General features: G+C 45.2%; 1 protein-coding gene across 1 annotated transcript in view; it reads right to left on the reverse strand.

The window, feature by feature from the left end:
- Nucleotides 1–16,637, reverse strand: part of entpd6 (ectonucleoside triphosphate diphosphohydrolase 6) — a 78,091-nt gene that overhangs the window by 28,671 nt on the left and 32,783 nt on the right. The window contains exons 7-8 of the mRNA XM_072503526.1: nucleotides 7,203–7,282; nucleotides 3,525–3,589 (exon numbers count right to left, since the gene is read on the reverse strand). Of these exons, the coding sequence (XP_072359627.1) occupies nucleotides 3,525–3,589; nucleotides 7,203–7,282 (145 nt within the window). The remainder of the gene's footprint in view (nucleotides 1–3,524; nucleotides 3,590–7,202; nucleotides 7,283–16,637) is intronic.

Raw genomic sequence — 16,637 nt, forward strand, 5'->3', positions numbered from 1 at the left:
GACATCCATGATGTAGAGACGATGGTTAGGGCCAGGAAATTGAAAACTTTAAAGTGATGGAGGATATCAAAAGAGTCACAAATGTAGTTAGGGAGAGCCTTGAAAAGGGGAGATAAAATTGAGTCAATTCTTGAAGAAAACAGTTCAGTTGGGCAGGAACAGGCTGAAATGGTAGGGCTACCAGGGCAGTCCTGTTTCTGGATCTTGGGCAGGAGGTAAGGTAGATGCTGATCATTTTAATTCTCCACCTTGCTCACTTGCTAGTACATCTGTCCTTGGTCTGCTGCACTAACCTATTGAAGCTGAATGTAAGGGCGAGGAACAGCATCCCATCTTTCAATCAAGCAATTTACAGCCGTCCAAACTCAATGTTGAGTTCAACAATTTTAGATTGAAAATCTGACTCTTCATCTGTTTCCTTTCTTTGCATGCTTTGTTTTTTTCTTATTTTTGCTTACAGGCAGCAGCACAACTTCTCTAGGCCCATCTAATGCTTCTTTGTTACCCCCTTCACCATTCCACTTGGCCCTGGAAGATTAACTCTTCTGTCATTCGATCTCTTCTGTCTTCCATCCTTTCACAGATCTTCCTTTGTCCTTGTCTCATTCATACCCAAGAGTAATCCATCTGGCCCCTCTAGCCTGCTCCACCATTCAATGTCATGGATGATCTTTTAAAAAAAAAAATTAAAAAAAATTTAGCGTACCCAATTCATTTTTTCCAATTAAGGGGCAATTTAGCATGGCCAATGCTAAATTAGCCTGCACATCTTTGAGTTGTGGGGGCGAAACCCACACAAACACGGGGAGAATGTGCAAACTCCACACGGACAGTGACCCAGAGCCGGGATCAAACCTGGGACCTCGGTGCCGTGATCATGGATGATCTTTATCCGCTCCACTTCTCTGCCCGCTCACCGGAACCATTTATTCCTTTTCTGTTCAAAAATCTATCTATCTTTGCTGTAAAAACATTTAATGAGGTAGCCTCAAATGCTTCACTGGGCAGACAATTCCAGAGATTCACGACCCTTTGGGTGAAGATGTTCCTCAACTCAGTCCTAAATCTGCTCCCCCTTATTTTGAGGCTATGCCCCCTAGTTCTAGTTTCACCCGTCAGTGGAAACAACCTCCCAGCTTCTATCTTATCTATTCCCTTCATAATTTTATATGTTTCTATAAGACCCCCCCTCATTCTTCTAAATTCCAATGAATATAATCCCAGTCTACTTAGTCTCTCCTCATAAGATAATCCTCTCAACTCCGGAATCAACCTGGTGAATCGCTTCTGCCCACCCTCCAGTGCCAGTACATCCTTTCTCAAGTAAGGAGACCAAAACTGTACACAGTACTTCAGGTGTAGCCTCGCCAGCACCATATACAGTTGCAACATAACCTCCCTGCCTTTAAACTCCATCCCTCCAGCGATGAAGGACAACATTCCATTTGCTTTCTTAATTATCTGCTGCACCTGCAAACCAACTTTTTGCAATTCATGCACAAGGACACCCAGGTCTCTCTGCACAGCACCATGCTGCAATTTTGTATCATTTAAATAATAGTTCATTTTGCTGTTATTCCTACCAAAATGGATGACCTCACATTTACCAACATTGTACTCCATCTGCCAAATCCTTGCCCACTCACTTAAACTATCTATTTAAAAAAAAAAATAGAATTTACAGTGCAGGAGGAGGCCATTCGGCCCATCGAGTCTGCACCGGCTCTTAGAAACAGCACCTTACCCAACCGCACACCTCCACCCTATCCCCATAACCCCACCCAACACTAAAGGCAATTTAGGACACGAAGGGCAATTTAGCACGACCAATCCACCTAACCTGCACATCTTTGGACTGTGGGAGGAAACCGGAGCACCCGGAGGAAACCCACGCATACACGGGGAGAATGTGCAGACTCCGCACAGACAGTGACCCAAGCCGGGAATCAAACCTGGGACCCTGGAGCTGTGAAGCAATTGTGCTAATCACTATGCTACCGTGCTGCCCTCTGCATACTTTGTGTCCTCTGCACACTTGGCTCCACCACTCATCTTAGTGTCATCTACGAACTTTGACACATTACACTTGGTCCCCAACTTCAGATCATCTGTGTAAATTGTAAACAATTGCAGACGCAACACTTATCCTTGAGGCACACCACAAACCACTGATCGCCAACCAGAAAAACACCCATTTATTCCCACTCTTTGCTTTCTGTCAGTTAACCAATATTCTATCCATGCAAATACATTGCCCGTAATGCCATGCACCGTTATCTTATGCAGCAGCCTTTTGTGCGGCACTTTGTCGAATGCCTTCTGGAAATCCAGATACACTGCCTCCATCGGATCCCCGTTGGCCATGCTCATAATATCCTCAAAGAATTCCACTAAATTAGTCAAATACGACCTGCCTTTCATGAACCCATGCTGCGTCCGCAGATGTCTCGCTTCACCCCTTGCACAAATCCAATTATATCCCTTACTTTTTAAAAAATAAATTTAGAATACCCAATTCTTTATTTCCAATAAAGGGGCAATTTATTGTGGCCAATTCACCTACCCTGCACATCTTTGGGTTGTGTGGGTGAGACCCACGCAGACACGGGGAGAATGTGCAAACTCCACACGGACAGTGACCCGGGGCCAGGATCGAACCCGGGTCCATGGTGCTGTGAAGCACCAGTGCTAACCACTGCACCACTGTGCCTCCCCTTACATTTCCCAGTTCTGATGAAAGATCATCAACCTGAAATTTGACTCTGTTTCTTCCTCCACAGATACTGCCTGACTTGCTGAGTATTTCCAGCATTTTCTATTCTTGCCACTGTTGTTTCTGGCTCATGTCCACCTCCAATACAAATGATACAACCTATTGTCCTTGTTACTGCTACTTTATAATACAGAATCCTATCATTAAAGAGGTTCTGCCAGTACAGCTGGCCCCACTGTTGCCAAATTGTCCATTTACACTTTGGGGCAGGTATAGCAATATTATATGTATATTAACAAGCTTCGTACATGGATTACAAATGTGATTTACAAGCAGCTTTGAAAACAATTCATTCTCAGAATGTGAGCATCGCCGGCAAGACCAGCATCTGCTGCCCATTTCTCAACACTCCAGAGAAGGTGAGTCACCTTCTTGAAACACAGTCACCTTCTTGAAACACAGTCTAAGTGCTGAAGATACTCCGTCAGTGCTGCTAGATGCAGAATTCTATAACTTTGGCCCAGCAATGACAACGGATTAGAGATATAGTCCAAGTTGAAATGGCATGACTTAAAGATGGTGAGGTCCCCATGAGTCTGATAAATGTGCAAATTTCATGCATTGTTCAATCGTGTTGAGGAAGGGGAAGAAAGAAGAGAAGATGACTGCATCAGAGGGAGTATTACTTAGCTTTGCAGCTTCCAGCATTCCCACTAAAGGAGTATAATAAGCTTAAGTAGTCGCACTCTTAAGCAGGTGACAGGGTGTGCACCTCGAAGTAGAAAAAATAATGGCCAGTCTGCTAACTTACATGGTCTACCTTCAGTTCCCCCTAAAATTTCCAGTCTTGCTGACATCAAACCGAATCCTAGGTAACTAAAAATTGAAAGCAATATTAGTGAAATGTAGGAGACTGAATTGGTAACCAAAATAAAAATCAGTTATTACATTCCAACAGATTCTAATGAGTTATATGGCAGGTACCTAAATCATGAAGCTTGGATGAATTCTATACATTTAAAGCAGATGACAATCATGTGAATTTGGACTGTGCATTGAAACTGACATTCCACCGAAAGTGTGTGCAGTTGTATTAATTGAAAACTAAACTATTTAAAAATAATAGTAGGAAAATAAGCTATTAAGCCAAGAAATGAATTTTAAAAATATATATTTTTATTTGTTTTTTACATTTATACATGAAACAAAATAACCCCAACAAAAAGAACCCTCCCTACCAACCAACCCTCATATAACTCAAAAGCCCATATATAACCAACCCTCATATAACTCAAATGGGGACCTCACCATTCCAACCCTCTCCCGAAACCACCTCCATAACAGCTGGCAGTAACCAACTCTATAAAGTGAAGAATAAGTAGACCTCAATCGCCACCCCCCTCAAGGTGAACTTCATTGTTTCGAGATACAGGAACTCCATTAGGACCCAGCCACACTGAGGCACAGGGCAGAGATGCTGACCTCCACCCCAAAAGGACCCACCTGTAAGCAATCAGCGAGGCGAAGGTTAAAACATTCGCCCCCGTCCCCAGCTCCGACACCCCAAATATGGCCCCCAGGACTCCAGGCTCTAAGTGCAAGATCGCTGACATGGTGCTGAAGGAAGAACCCTAAAACTTCTCTAACATCAGGCAGGACCAGAACACATGTATATGGTGGGCCAGGCCCCTCCCACACCACTCGCAAGAGTCCCTCCACCTCCTCAAACAACAGGCTCATCCTTGACCTCATCATGTACGCCCTGAGATGACCCCCCCCCCCCAATCCCCTGACAGCACCCCTCCAACAATGAGGGCAGTTCACCAAAAATGTAGGAAAACCTTCCTTGCAAAATCCCACACCTGCATAGGCACTCCTCGCGGAATTCCAAACTTCTTTGTCAACTCCTCCAACTTGCAAACTGCCCTTCCAAGAATAAATCTTTAATTTCCACCACCATCCGCTCCGCCCATCCCAGAAACCTAGCATCCAATCTCGACGGCTCAAACACATGACTCTCTCGGATCTTCATCAGCCTCGACCCTGCCCCTAACTTAAAATGTTGCCGAAAGTGCCTCCATATCTTCACCACCGTGGCCACCACTACCAGACTACCCAAATATTTCCCCAGGACAATTGGAAGTGGTGCCTTTGCCAGCGCCCGCAACCCCGACAAGAGCCTGCCCCATCATCACCCACATTGCCTCCGACTCCCTACCCCAGCCCTGCATGTTCTCAGCGTTCGCTGCCCAATAATAATACAGCAGGTCTGGCAGAGCCAAACTCCTTGCCTGTTGCCCTCTCTGAAGCATTGTCTTCCGAATGCTCACTACCTTGCCTGCCCAGACAAACAACAAAAACAAAACAACCGTTCCACCCCCATAAAAAATGCTTTTGGCAAGACCACCAGTAAACACCAGGAACAACAAAAACTGCGGCAAAATATTCATCTTTATTGCCTGCACCCTGCCTGCCAATGATAGGGGGAGACTATCACACCTCATCAAATCTGCCTTGACACTGCCTGCCAGGCTTGTAAAATTCAATTTACCGAGCCGGGCTCAATCCCGAGCCACCTGCACCCCTAGATACCTGAAATGGGTAGTCGCCACACAAAATGGCAATCCCCCCCAATCCAGCTCCCATCCCTGGAGGGGAGACCAAAAAGCACTCGCTCTTCTCCAAATTCAATTTATATCCTGAAAAATCCCCAAATCGCTTAAGCAACCCCATTATGCCCCCCACTGTGGGAACTGAGGAAGAATTCAGAATGCCCAATTCACCGAACAAGCACTTATTTCGGGACCTGTGGGAGAAAACCGGAACACCCGGAGGAAACCCACGCAGACACGGGGAGAACGTGCAGACTCCGCACAGACAGTGACCCAAGCTGGGAATCGAACCTGGGTCCCTGGCTCTGTTAAGCAACAGTGCTAACCACTGTGCTACCGTGCCACCCACAGTACAGTAGAGACTTGAGTTTTGTTTCTTTTTTTAAAGTTGAAGATTTATGTTATAGCAAAAAAGTGTTGCGTTTTAAGAATTATTTTAAAAATATGTATCAAAACTATTGTATGAAAAAAGAATTGCGATCTTACTGATTAAGTGGTTAATTCAGCAGAGAAAGAAACATGATCGGGATTCTGTGAAATTTATTTCACAAAATTGTCTGTGTAATTATTAGATAATTCTACATATTCAATATTTTAGGCTTGGAGCCAAAATTAAAATGAGCATATTGACAAAATTGTCCACTTGATTGACAACCGGCACATGTCATTGCCACACGGTCTTTGTCATTGCTGGGTTAAAATCCCAGACCTGTCTACCCAACAGCACAGCAGCTGTACCTTCAAAACAAGGACTGCAGCGTTTAGGAATGTAACCAGCCACCATTGCCTTCCCAATGGTGACTAGGAATGTGCAACAAATGCTGGCCTTGTTCGCGATGTTCATTTCTCAAGAAACAATTTTCAAAATTACTATGCAAATCTTAACACTCAATGTTACAACATTATCTACGGGGTGAAAAATCTCAAAAGCATCTAGAGTCTTTACTGGCATCTCTTTGTCAAAAGGATTCCACCTGTGTTAAAGCAGAAGCTGGGCCAGGAATTATAAACCAATGCTCAAAAAGAAAAATCTGAATCTTATGAATCAACTTTGAAAATACAAGATTCAGTAGACACCACCTCATTCAATATTCTCCACTCCTTAATCTAATTGGTGGCACTTTTGTAACATCCAAAGTTGTGACTTAAGGTTAGCTTCTATGGTCAAAGTCCAACAATCTGTTCTCCATGATGTTTTGAATTCGGTAGGCTGGCTTTTGAGGTGTTGCCTGGAGAATCCAGCACCTATTGAGGCAATTGCTTTAAGCAGCAATTGTGAACAAAGGACCTTGATAGGTTTGGTGCTGAAAAAATACCTTTGCAACTGGCACAAATTGAGAAAAATGCAAAATGAGGACTGTAGGCATGTATGAAATACCTGGGTGTCCACATGTAACAACATCTTGCAGAGGGAAGAAAAAAAGGTTAACGTCATTGATGACAAATAGGTTCCGATGTTCAAACAAGTATGCTGACTGGTCAGCGAATCTCTGACAGAACAATTTCTGATGTAGAAATGTTTTCAACAGGGCCCTCATCAGGACTGAAATAGTAGGCATGAACTCACAGCAGGATTTGAGCGTTCACCTGGTTTTGGGGACACCCACAACCCAATAAAACATGTCTTTGATCTGTGCTGACATTGGTTTCATGAAGGATATATTCACATTTGATCTCTAAAGTGACTTCAATGCTAGGGGAGAACAAATTAAGACGTATAAACTCCACCTGAAATTTTGCATAATTTAAACGTGATTTCAAAAGTTAACCAGGTTTGTTTTTCTAACTGCTTAGATTTAAAGTTTGTTATATACACAGTTTTTGTTTGTATAATCATGACATTGTCCAGTAGAATTAGAAAGGGAAATTCTACTAACCTGTGTGAATAGAGTGTGTAAGTGCGATTGAACATCTGAATTGAGGTAATATAGTTAATAGGAGAGTTCTGGAGTGTCATCTGTGGGGAAAAACCAAAAAGTACATTCAAAGTTAGTGCCGTTCAGAAGGATGAGACTAAAAACAGAAGCACGATATCACACAATATCTTACCATAGTATTAAATGTGTAATATAAAATTAAACAACTGACATTTTCAACAACAAAGGCTAAAGATATTAAAGAGTATACATAAAATTGCACATCTTAAAATCCACTGACATAGGGGGAGATGACAATGGTACAGTGATAATATCAGCAGTCCAGAGGTTACTGCTCTGGGTTCAAATCCCATTGCAACAGCTAGTGGAATTTAAATTCAATAAATAAATCTGGAATTGAAAGCTAGTTTTAGTAACGGTGACCATTAGCTCAGTTGGCTAGACAGCTGGTTCGTGATGCAGGGCGAGGCCAGCAGTGCAGGTTCAATTCCTGTACCCACTGAGGTTATTCATGAAGGTCCACCTTCTCAACCTTGCCCCTCACCTGAGGTGTGGTGATCCTCAGGTTAAAGCACCACCAGTCAGCTCTCCCCCTCAAAGCGGAAAGCAGCCTACGGCCATCTGGGATTATGGTGACTTTACCTTTAAGGCAACAGTAAAAGGTATAAATACGTAAATCTGCAAGATGAAGCTTTCTCGTTAACAAATTGCAAGTAAAATGAATGTTTCTACTTTTCACAAGCATGATTCCCTTGCTGACACAAGCGGGGCCACCAGCTTATAGCAGTATCACAAGGCCAGCAAGAGCACCCATGTGCACTGCACATTTCTTTGAAGGTCAGCTGACAATAGGAAATCCTGGAAAAGATCCTGCATGCTGCCACACTGCAGCGAAAATGCTTCAATGAGCTGCTTCAATGAACTACTTCATTGGGCTCCTTCCAATTTCAGTACATTTAACTGAGCAATTTACTTTAACCCAGGGATTCTCAAAGTGTGGGTTGCGACCCACGGATGTGTCATGGGCTGGTGTCAGAAGGGTCACGGAGCTAACGGTCTCAGCACCGGATTTCTAGGTTGTTCTCGTTTCCTGTCGTAGAACTTAAAGTAAAGTTTTAATTAAAGGATTTGTTTTGCAAGTACCTCCCTAGTTTTCCTCATGGTCAAGCAAGAATTTTAACTGCAGCCACCAGGTTTTTGGGTTGGAGCCCAGTCACCAGTCCATCTCTCATTCTGTTATAAGTGGTCCCATGGCGCTGTGCTGAAGACACATGAACAGTGGGATTATCACCCCGAGCACTAGTTGAAATTTGTCTGGAAATTGCAGTTTGGATAGGACATGTTAATTATTTTCAGCATTTACTCTCCCAATGTCTGCGTGGGTCTCACCCCCACAACCCATAAGACGTGGAGGGTAGGTAAATTGGCCACGCTAAATTGCCCCTTAACTGGGAAAAAAAGAATTAGATACTCTAAATTAAAGAAACAAAAAAATTCTCAGCATTCACTGGGAGCTGAGTTGTATGTGGAATTCGATTTTGATTTGATTTATTGTAACATGTACCGAAGTACAGTGAAAAGTATTTTTCTGCGGCCGAGGGAACGTACACAGTACATACATAGTAGACAAAAGAATAATCAAGAGAGAACATTGACAAATGGTACATCGACAAACAGTGATTGTTACAGTGCGGAACAAGGGGCCAAACAAAGCAAACACATGAGCAAGAGCAGCATAGGGCTTCGTGAATAGTGTTCTTACAGGAAACAGATCAGTCCGAGGGGGAGCCGTTGAGAAGTCTTGTAGCTGTGGGGAAGAAGCTGTTCCTATGTCTGGATGTGCGAGTTTTCAGACTTCTATACCTTCTGCCTGATGGCAGGGTCTGGAAGAGGCAATGCCTGGGTGGGAAGAGTCTCGGATAATGCTGTCTGCCTTCCTGAGGCAGCGGGAGATGTCTATAGAATCAATGTGGGGGTGGCAAGTTTGTGTGATGCGTTGGGCTGAGTTCAACACAGTCTGCAGTTTCTTGTGATCTTGGACTGAGCAGTTGCCATACCAGGCTGTGATGCAGCCGGATAGGATGCTCTCTATCGCACATCTGTAGACGTTTGTGGGAGTCGATGCAGATATGCCAAATTTGTTTAGCTTCTAGTTCAGGACCAGAGATTGTCATTCGTGAAAGAATAATGGTCTCAGCAAAACAATGACACCTCATTTCTGCTCTCAGACTTAGTCCAAAAAGAAAATGCTGGAAAATCTCAGCAGGTCTGGCAGCATCAGTAGGGAGAGAAAAGAGCTAACATTTCGAGTGCAGAGGAGTCACCTGGACTCGAAAAACAGATTCAGATTCCAGCATCCACAGTAATTTGCTTTTATCTCAGACTTGGTTCTTCTTTATGAAGAGGGGATAATGGAATTAACTTTAACAGGCAACATGTACAGACAGTGAGAATTTGAAAACCTGTTCAGTCCAAGATAAGGAAGATTGGAATGTAGATACAGAAATAAATTATTCTTCCTCATGTCGGTTCTGCCATTTAATGAGATCATGACTGGTCTGTATTTTATTCCCATCTACTCAACTTTGTTTTAGAATCCTTAAAATATTTACTAAACAAAAGCTATCAATTCCAGTTTGGATATTTGCTGTTAACCCACAGTTTTAACAGTTGTTTGAGGGAGTTCAATATTTCCACCATCCCACTAGAATGGCAAGGGTTGGGAACGTAAGCAGAGGGACATGGCTAAGAAAAACAAGGACAGTAATAAAAAATGAAAAAAGAAAATAAGAAGAATAAGAACAGTAAAATGCAAAAATGGTAAACATCATAATCAAGGGAGAGAGGCAAATAGGGTCACAGTACAAAGAAACGTTCAGAGGATTAAAAATGGATGAAGGGCACGCCTAAAAGGCTCTGCATCTTAATGCATGAAGCATTTGGAATAAGAGGAGTCCCGAAGGTCGGTCGGCGTGGGTCCTGAAGGTCTGCCAGTTGGGAAAAGTGGGTCCCAGGAAAAGAAGTTTGACAAACAATGCTTTAATTGTTTGGAAAAGGCAGATTTTGAGGAAAGCCAAAAAGCACAGGCTTGTTGCATTCAATCTTCAATTCACAAGAGGAAACTCGTCCGTTCTTGCATCTGGAACTTAGCCCAATATAACAGAAAAGGTCCCGGTTGGCACGTCAACTGCTGCTGAGTTTCCTGTTTGTGGTTAACTTGGCTCCGCAAAATAATTTGTCAGAAGACTGTCGCAAAACAAGCAGAATAGAACAATTTTTACGTTGATTCAAGGTACCACAATGTGTAACAAAGCAATCCCATATGCATTAATGGCAGTGAAAGGAACTCCCACTAGATGGCAATAGAACGAAGATCTTGCAACAAGAATTTTTAGGTTTGGGCAATGAAAAACTAATAGTCATTCAGTTAAATATTGTAGCAACTGAAATTGTGAAACATGAAAGTTCTCAGTCGTTAGGTGCATGTTGTCAAATATCATCAGCACAAACAAGTATTGAAACCAATTAACTTACTCAAATTCTCAACAATACACCAAGGAGGGAATTAAGGTTTAACTGTTTTCCCTTTGCAGTGCTTTTCAAAATAATTCTTGAGCTCAGGATTTGATCACTACCCCCATCTTTAACAGTAGCATCAGATAATCCCAGACAAGGTATGCAAAGTCATAGAAGTCTACAGCCCAGAAAAGGCTCTTCAGCCCAGCGCACCTGTGCAGGTCAAAAACAACCACTTAACCATTCTAATCCCATTTCCAGGAATTATAGCCTTGTAGGTCTTGCCATTGCAAATGCACACTAAATACTTCTAAAATATTATTAGGGTCTCTGCCTCTAACCTTTCAGTCACTGCGTTCCAGACTCCCACCAACCTCTGGGTGAAAAGGTTTATCCGCACATTCCCTCTGAACCTCCAGCCCCTTACCGTAAATCTATGTCCCCTGGTCATTGATCCTTCCACCAAGGGCAAAACAGTTTCTTCCTGTCTACTCTGACTATGTCCGTCATAATTTTATAGATTTCAACCATGTCCCCCCTCAGTCTTCTCTGCTCCAAGGAAAATAAACCTAGTCTATCCAAACTCTATTCGTAACTAAAACTCTCAAGCCCAGACAACATCCTGGAAAATCCCCAGTGCTATCACATCCCTCGTACAATGTGGATTTCAGAGCTGCACACAATACTCTACCTGTGGCCTAACCAACGTTTTATACAGTTCCAGCATAACTTTCCTTGATGAATGTAAGAATTTCAGATGTATTTCATTATAGGTATTTAGTGCAGTAAGGGTTAAAAGCCTCAGTGTGGTTGACTGCTGCAGTCATGCTTTAAAAGAAATCCTAGTTCAAAAGACAACTAAGGTTTTGGGTACCAGGGTGTAATTAACCTTTGTAAAAAAGCTTGTGCTAATGCAGTTTTGCTTGGATGAAGGGTATCCTTCATCTCCTCCACTCCCTTTGGAGTTAATTAGGTTTTAGCTTGGTAAGATGATGTCGTTACTGGGTGGAGATAAGATATCAGGCATTTTGTAGAGAAAAGTTTGGTTGGGAGTTGGGTGAAGCTGTGAACAGAAGTCAAGCAGTTTATCATGATAATCATTATTGTCATAAGTAGGCTTACATTAACACTGCAATGAAGTTACTGTGAAAATCCCATAGTCTCCACACTCCGGCGCCTGTTCGGAGGGAGAATTCAGAATGTCCAAATTACCTGACAGCACGTCTTTCAGGACTTGTGGGAGGAAACCGGAACACCCGGAGAGACCCAACGCAGACACAGGGAGAACGTGCAGACTCCGCACAGACAGTGACCCAAGCCAGGAATCGAACCTGGGACACTGGCGCTGTGAAGCCACAGTGCTAACCACTGTGCTACCATGCTGTGCTCTGTTCAGTTAAACATAATTCTGCAGACAGATTAGCATTTTTTCCAAGCAGATCAGACTTATCGGATCAGAAAGTGAAAAGAAGCAGCTTCTGAAGAGATACAACCAGAGTTTCTGCATGGTTCTGACAGGGTTCAGAACTTTTTTTTACAGCAGCGGCACAAGATCTTTTTTTCTCCAAGAACATCTCTGTACAGCAGGTATTCCTGGGTGCTAATGGTATCTTAACAGTGGATTGAAAGCAGAGATGGGTTTTCCTTGTTATTTGAGTGGGAATAAAGATAGCAGTTAAGGGTAGTGTATGCACTGTATCTTTCTTTTTTAGAAAATATTTTATCAAGGCATTTATAATTTAAAATGTTTTAAACAAAGTGATCCAACAAACCCAAAACCCCACAATAACAACCATATCATCATTTCCGCCCCCCCCCCCCCCCCCAAGCATAAACCCAAACTATCCTGGGCCATGCAACTACTCCATCTCACGGTTCTCCCTTCATTGGTTTCCTACTCTTATTCGTCACTTCCATGCCTCCCCTCCCCCCCCCAACCCCCCCCCAAAGCTGATGGCCTAATTATCCTTGAAGAGGTCGATGAACGGCTGCCACCTCCGAGCAAACCCCTGTAATGAACCCCTTAAGGCAAATTTGATTTTCTCCAACCTGAGAAACTCCGCCATGTCGCTGACCCAAACCCCCGACTTTGGAGGCTCACAATCCCCCCATCCCAATAGAATCCATCTCCGGGCCACCAGGGAGGCAAAGGCCAAAATGTCGACCTCTCTCTTCCCCCGCCACCCCCCCCCCCCCGGCTCCCAGATCTTCCGACACTCCAAATATTGCCACCTCTGGACTTGGAGGCACCCTCCCTTCCAGGACCTCAGACAAGACATCAGCGAATCCCTGTTAAAATCCCGTCAACCTCGGACACACCAGAACATATGCACATGATTCGCAGGACCTCCCCCATACAGCCCACACCGGTCCTCCACCTCCTCAAAAAACCTGCTCATCTGGGCCAGTCATATGAGCCCTGTGGACCACCTTGAATTGGATCAGGCTAAGCCTGGCACACGACGAGGATGCATTGACTCTCCTCCGGGCCTCCTCCCATAACCTGACTTTAACTCTCTTCCCAACTCTTCCTTCCACTTCCTCAACACCTCCCCTATTGGAACCCCTTCCCACTCTATCAGTTCCTTATATATTTCCGACACCTTCCCCTCCCCAACCCATGTTCTTGACATCACCTTGTCCTGTAGCCCCCTTAGTGGGAGGCGCGGGAAGCCTGGGACCTGCCTCCAAACAAAATCTCGCACTTGCAAGTACCGGAGCCCATTCCCACCTGGCAATTCAAACTCCTCCTCTAGCTCCTCCAAACTCGGGAAATCCTCCTCAATAAAAAGATCTCTGAAGCTCTCGCTCCCTGCCCGCTGCCACCTCCTGAAGCCCCCCCCCACCCCCCCGGACAGAACCGGTGGTCGTCACAGATCAGTGACCACACCGACGCCCCCTCCAGCCCCATGTGCTGTCTCCACTGCCCCCACACCCTCAGGGCTGCCACTACCACCGGGCTTGTGGAGTACAGAGCCGGCGAGAACGGCAGAGGTACCGTCAACAAAGTTTTCAGACTCCTGCCCTTACAAGGTGCCACCTCTACCCTCCCCCATTATCCACTTCCTAACCATCGATACGTTAGCCGCCCACTAATAGTTGATAAAGTTCGGAAGGGCCAAGCCCCCCAACCCGCGCCCCAGCTCAAGTAGGATCTTCTTCACCCGCGGGGCTTTCCCGGCCCAAATAAAACCCGAGATCGTCACATTCATCTTCCTAAAAAACGCCTTGGGGATGAAGATTGGGAGACACTGAAAAATGAACAGCAATCTCTGGAGGACTGTCATTTGCAGTCTGTACCCTCCCCGCTAATGACAGCGGGAGCACGTTCCATCTTCTGAAGTCCCCTTTCATCTGCTCTTATCAACCTGCCCAAATTTAATTTGTTAAGCTGACCGCAGTCCTGTGCCACTTGAATACCCAGGTACCCAAAATTCGCTTCCACCACCTTGAATGGCATCCCCCTCAATCTCTTCTCCTGTCCCCTTGCCTGGATCGCAAAAACCTCGCTCTTGCCCATATTCAATTAATAACCTGAGAAATTCCCCCAGTAACCCCATAATTCCTGCAATCCCCGCCACCCCCCCCCCCCCCCCCCCACGGGTTTTTTTATATAAAGGAGCAAATCGTCCGCATAGAGCGAGACCCTGTGTTTCACCCAGCTCAAAACAAAAGTAAAACCCACACAATGACATCACTAAAGCCATGTGATAATACAAAACATTTCTTAAAGGGACACTTCCATGACAATAGCAACCAGACCCAATCAACAAATCCCAGCCCGAACACAAACCTTCCCAGGACCTCCCTCAGATATTTCCATTCCACCTGAATAAATGCCTTTTCTGCATCAATGGCCCCCACCATCTCGACCTCGCGTCCCTCAGCAGACATCATTCCTTTTTTTTTTTTTAAATTTAGAGTACCCAATTATTTTTTTCTCCTAATTAAGGGGCAATTTAGCATGGCCAATCCACCTGCTCTGCACATCTTTGGGTTGTGGGGGCGAAACCCAATTGACGTGGACTGTTCCTCATGCTCCCCCGCCAGCTCCTGCAACCTCTGGATCACCTGCCCCTGGGCTGCCAGTCTCGTCTCAACGCGGTCAACCACCGCCTTGATCGAGTCCACAGCCCAGGCCCTTCAAACTTTCCTTCCGCTGCTGGATGAACTTCTCATTCAAGAAGCTCACCAACTGCACTATTGACCACTGAGCTGGCAGGGCTGGACCCTGCCCATCCGCCATCGCTGCATGCATTGCCAGCACCTCACCCGCCTCAGACAACTGGTTTGCTTCTTTCTGGGCACTTCTGGCCCGCCGCTCCATAAATTAGGGGGTCACTCTCTTCTGCTTCTACACCTTTTTCCTCCAATATTCCTACTACAAACCGGGGCAAAGGCCACTAAAAGACCACCACGTGCAGGAGCTACCAAATATGCAACCACTCACTCCATGGCCGCCACCGGAAGTTGTATTCACTGTATTGAGTAGCATTGTTTAAGGGGCCATTGTAAGCTATTTTCTGGTGTGATGTTAAAGATATTTTAATAGTGTCAATAAGAAAGCCTGTTTTAATGTACAAAATTGCTATATCTTTGTGCAATCACTCCTGGAGCGAGGTATCCTTTCCACAGTCTTACAAATTTGAAATAAAATATTGGGGTTTCTGTTCAACATCTTAGCCACTGTTAGGTCTGGTCTGGGATCATAACATCCCATAATGGCTAATAAAGGCAAGTATACCATATGCCTTCTTAAACACTTTATCCACCCACTCTGTCAGCTTCAGGCAGTATTCTCCCCCTCCCCTCCCCCTCCCATCTCCCCCCCCTCCCCCCTCTCCCACTCCCCCCCTCCCACTCCCCCTCCCACTCCCCCCCCCACTCCCCCTCCCCCCTCCCACTCCCTCCCACTCCCCCCCCCTCCCACTCCCCCCCCCCACTCCCACTCCCCCCCCCCTCCCACTCCCCCCACTCCCACTCCCCCCACTCCCACTCCCCCCACTCCCACTCCCCCCACTCCCACTCCCCCCACTCCCACTCCCCCCTCCCTCCTCCCCCATCTCCCCCCCCATCTTCTCCCCCCCCCCCCCCATCTCCTCCTTCCCCCCCGCCCTCCCATGATCTCACTCCATTAAGGTTCACGGGAAGAGAAGGCAATGCGCATAACAGATGCTGAGTTCAGCCGGTTCAGCTGGATACTCTTGGGAGATGCAACTCCAGAATACTGACAGCCTCACGGACTTTTAATGTGTTTTTAATGTGGTATTATAGGTCATTTACAGCAGCTTAGTCTTTTCATTTGGAGTCAGCTTTAACTTCAAAACTGACTTTGGGCTCTCAACCTCAAAATTAATTTTTCACCCACCAGTTCTCTCCCAAAATCTGAAAATTCTCCTCGCATTTGCCAGTACCTCCTTGCATTTAACACACAAGGCTTTGCATCCTTATTTTCATTGGCACAATTGACAAACCCATACCTTAAGAAATCATCTTTCTACTGCTTTGTTCCCGAGTTAAGTTTCTTCTTTGTAGACTTAACCAGAGGCCCTGGAGCTTTGTACAGAGCTAAAACTAGCACTGCTCTGCCTGCCCTGGACAATCCTGAGCATCTCTCTCCAGAAGATTCAGATGTGAGATCTTGGCCAGTAGGTACATTGCCTATGTGCGTCTCTGGCCATCTCTTAACTGTAAGGGAACGATTCATCTGCACAGTCCTCTCATCTTGTTTGCCAGCAACTGGAAACTAGAAGACACTCTCCTCTGTGATTTGGTACCTAAAGCACATACATGACTTCTGGTGATAGGATGTGCTGAGCGGACGTAAGAAAGGTGGCTCTCCCCCCAAGAACCCGAAATTAGGCTCTTTTGCCCATAACAGTCCACAAGAACAGGGAAAAAAGCACCCCCCTCACCCTC

Source organism: Scyliorhinus torazame, chromosome 1, assembly GCF_047496885.1.
Source record: "Scyliorhinus torazame isolate Kashiwa2021f chromosome 1, sScyTor2.1, whole genome shotgun sequence".
Classification (NCBI taxonomy): Eukaryota; Metazoa; Chordata; class Chondrichthyes; order Carcharhiniformes; family Scyliorhinidae; genus Scyliorhinus; species Scyliorhinus torazame.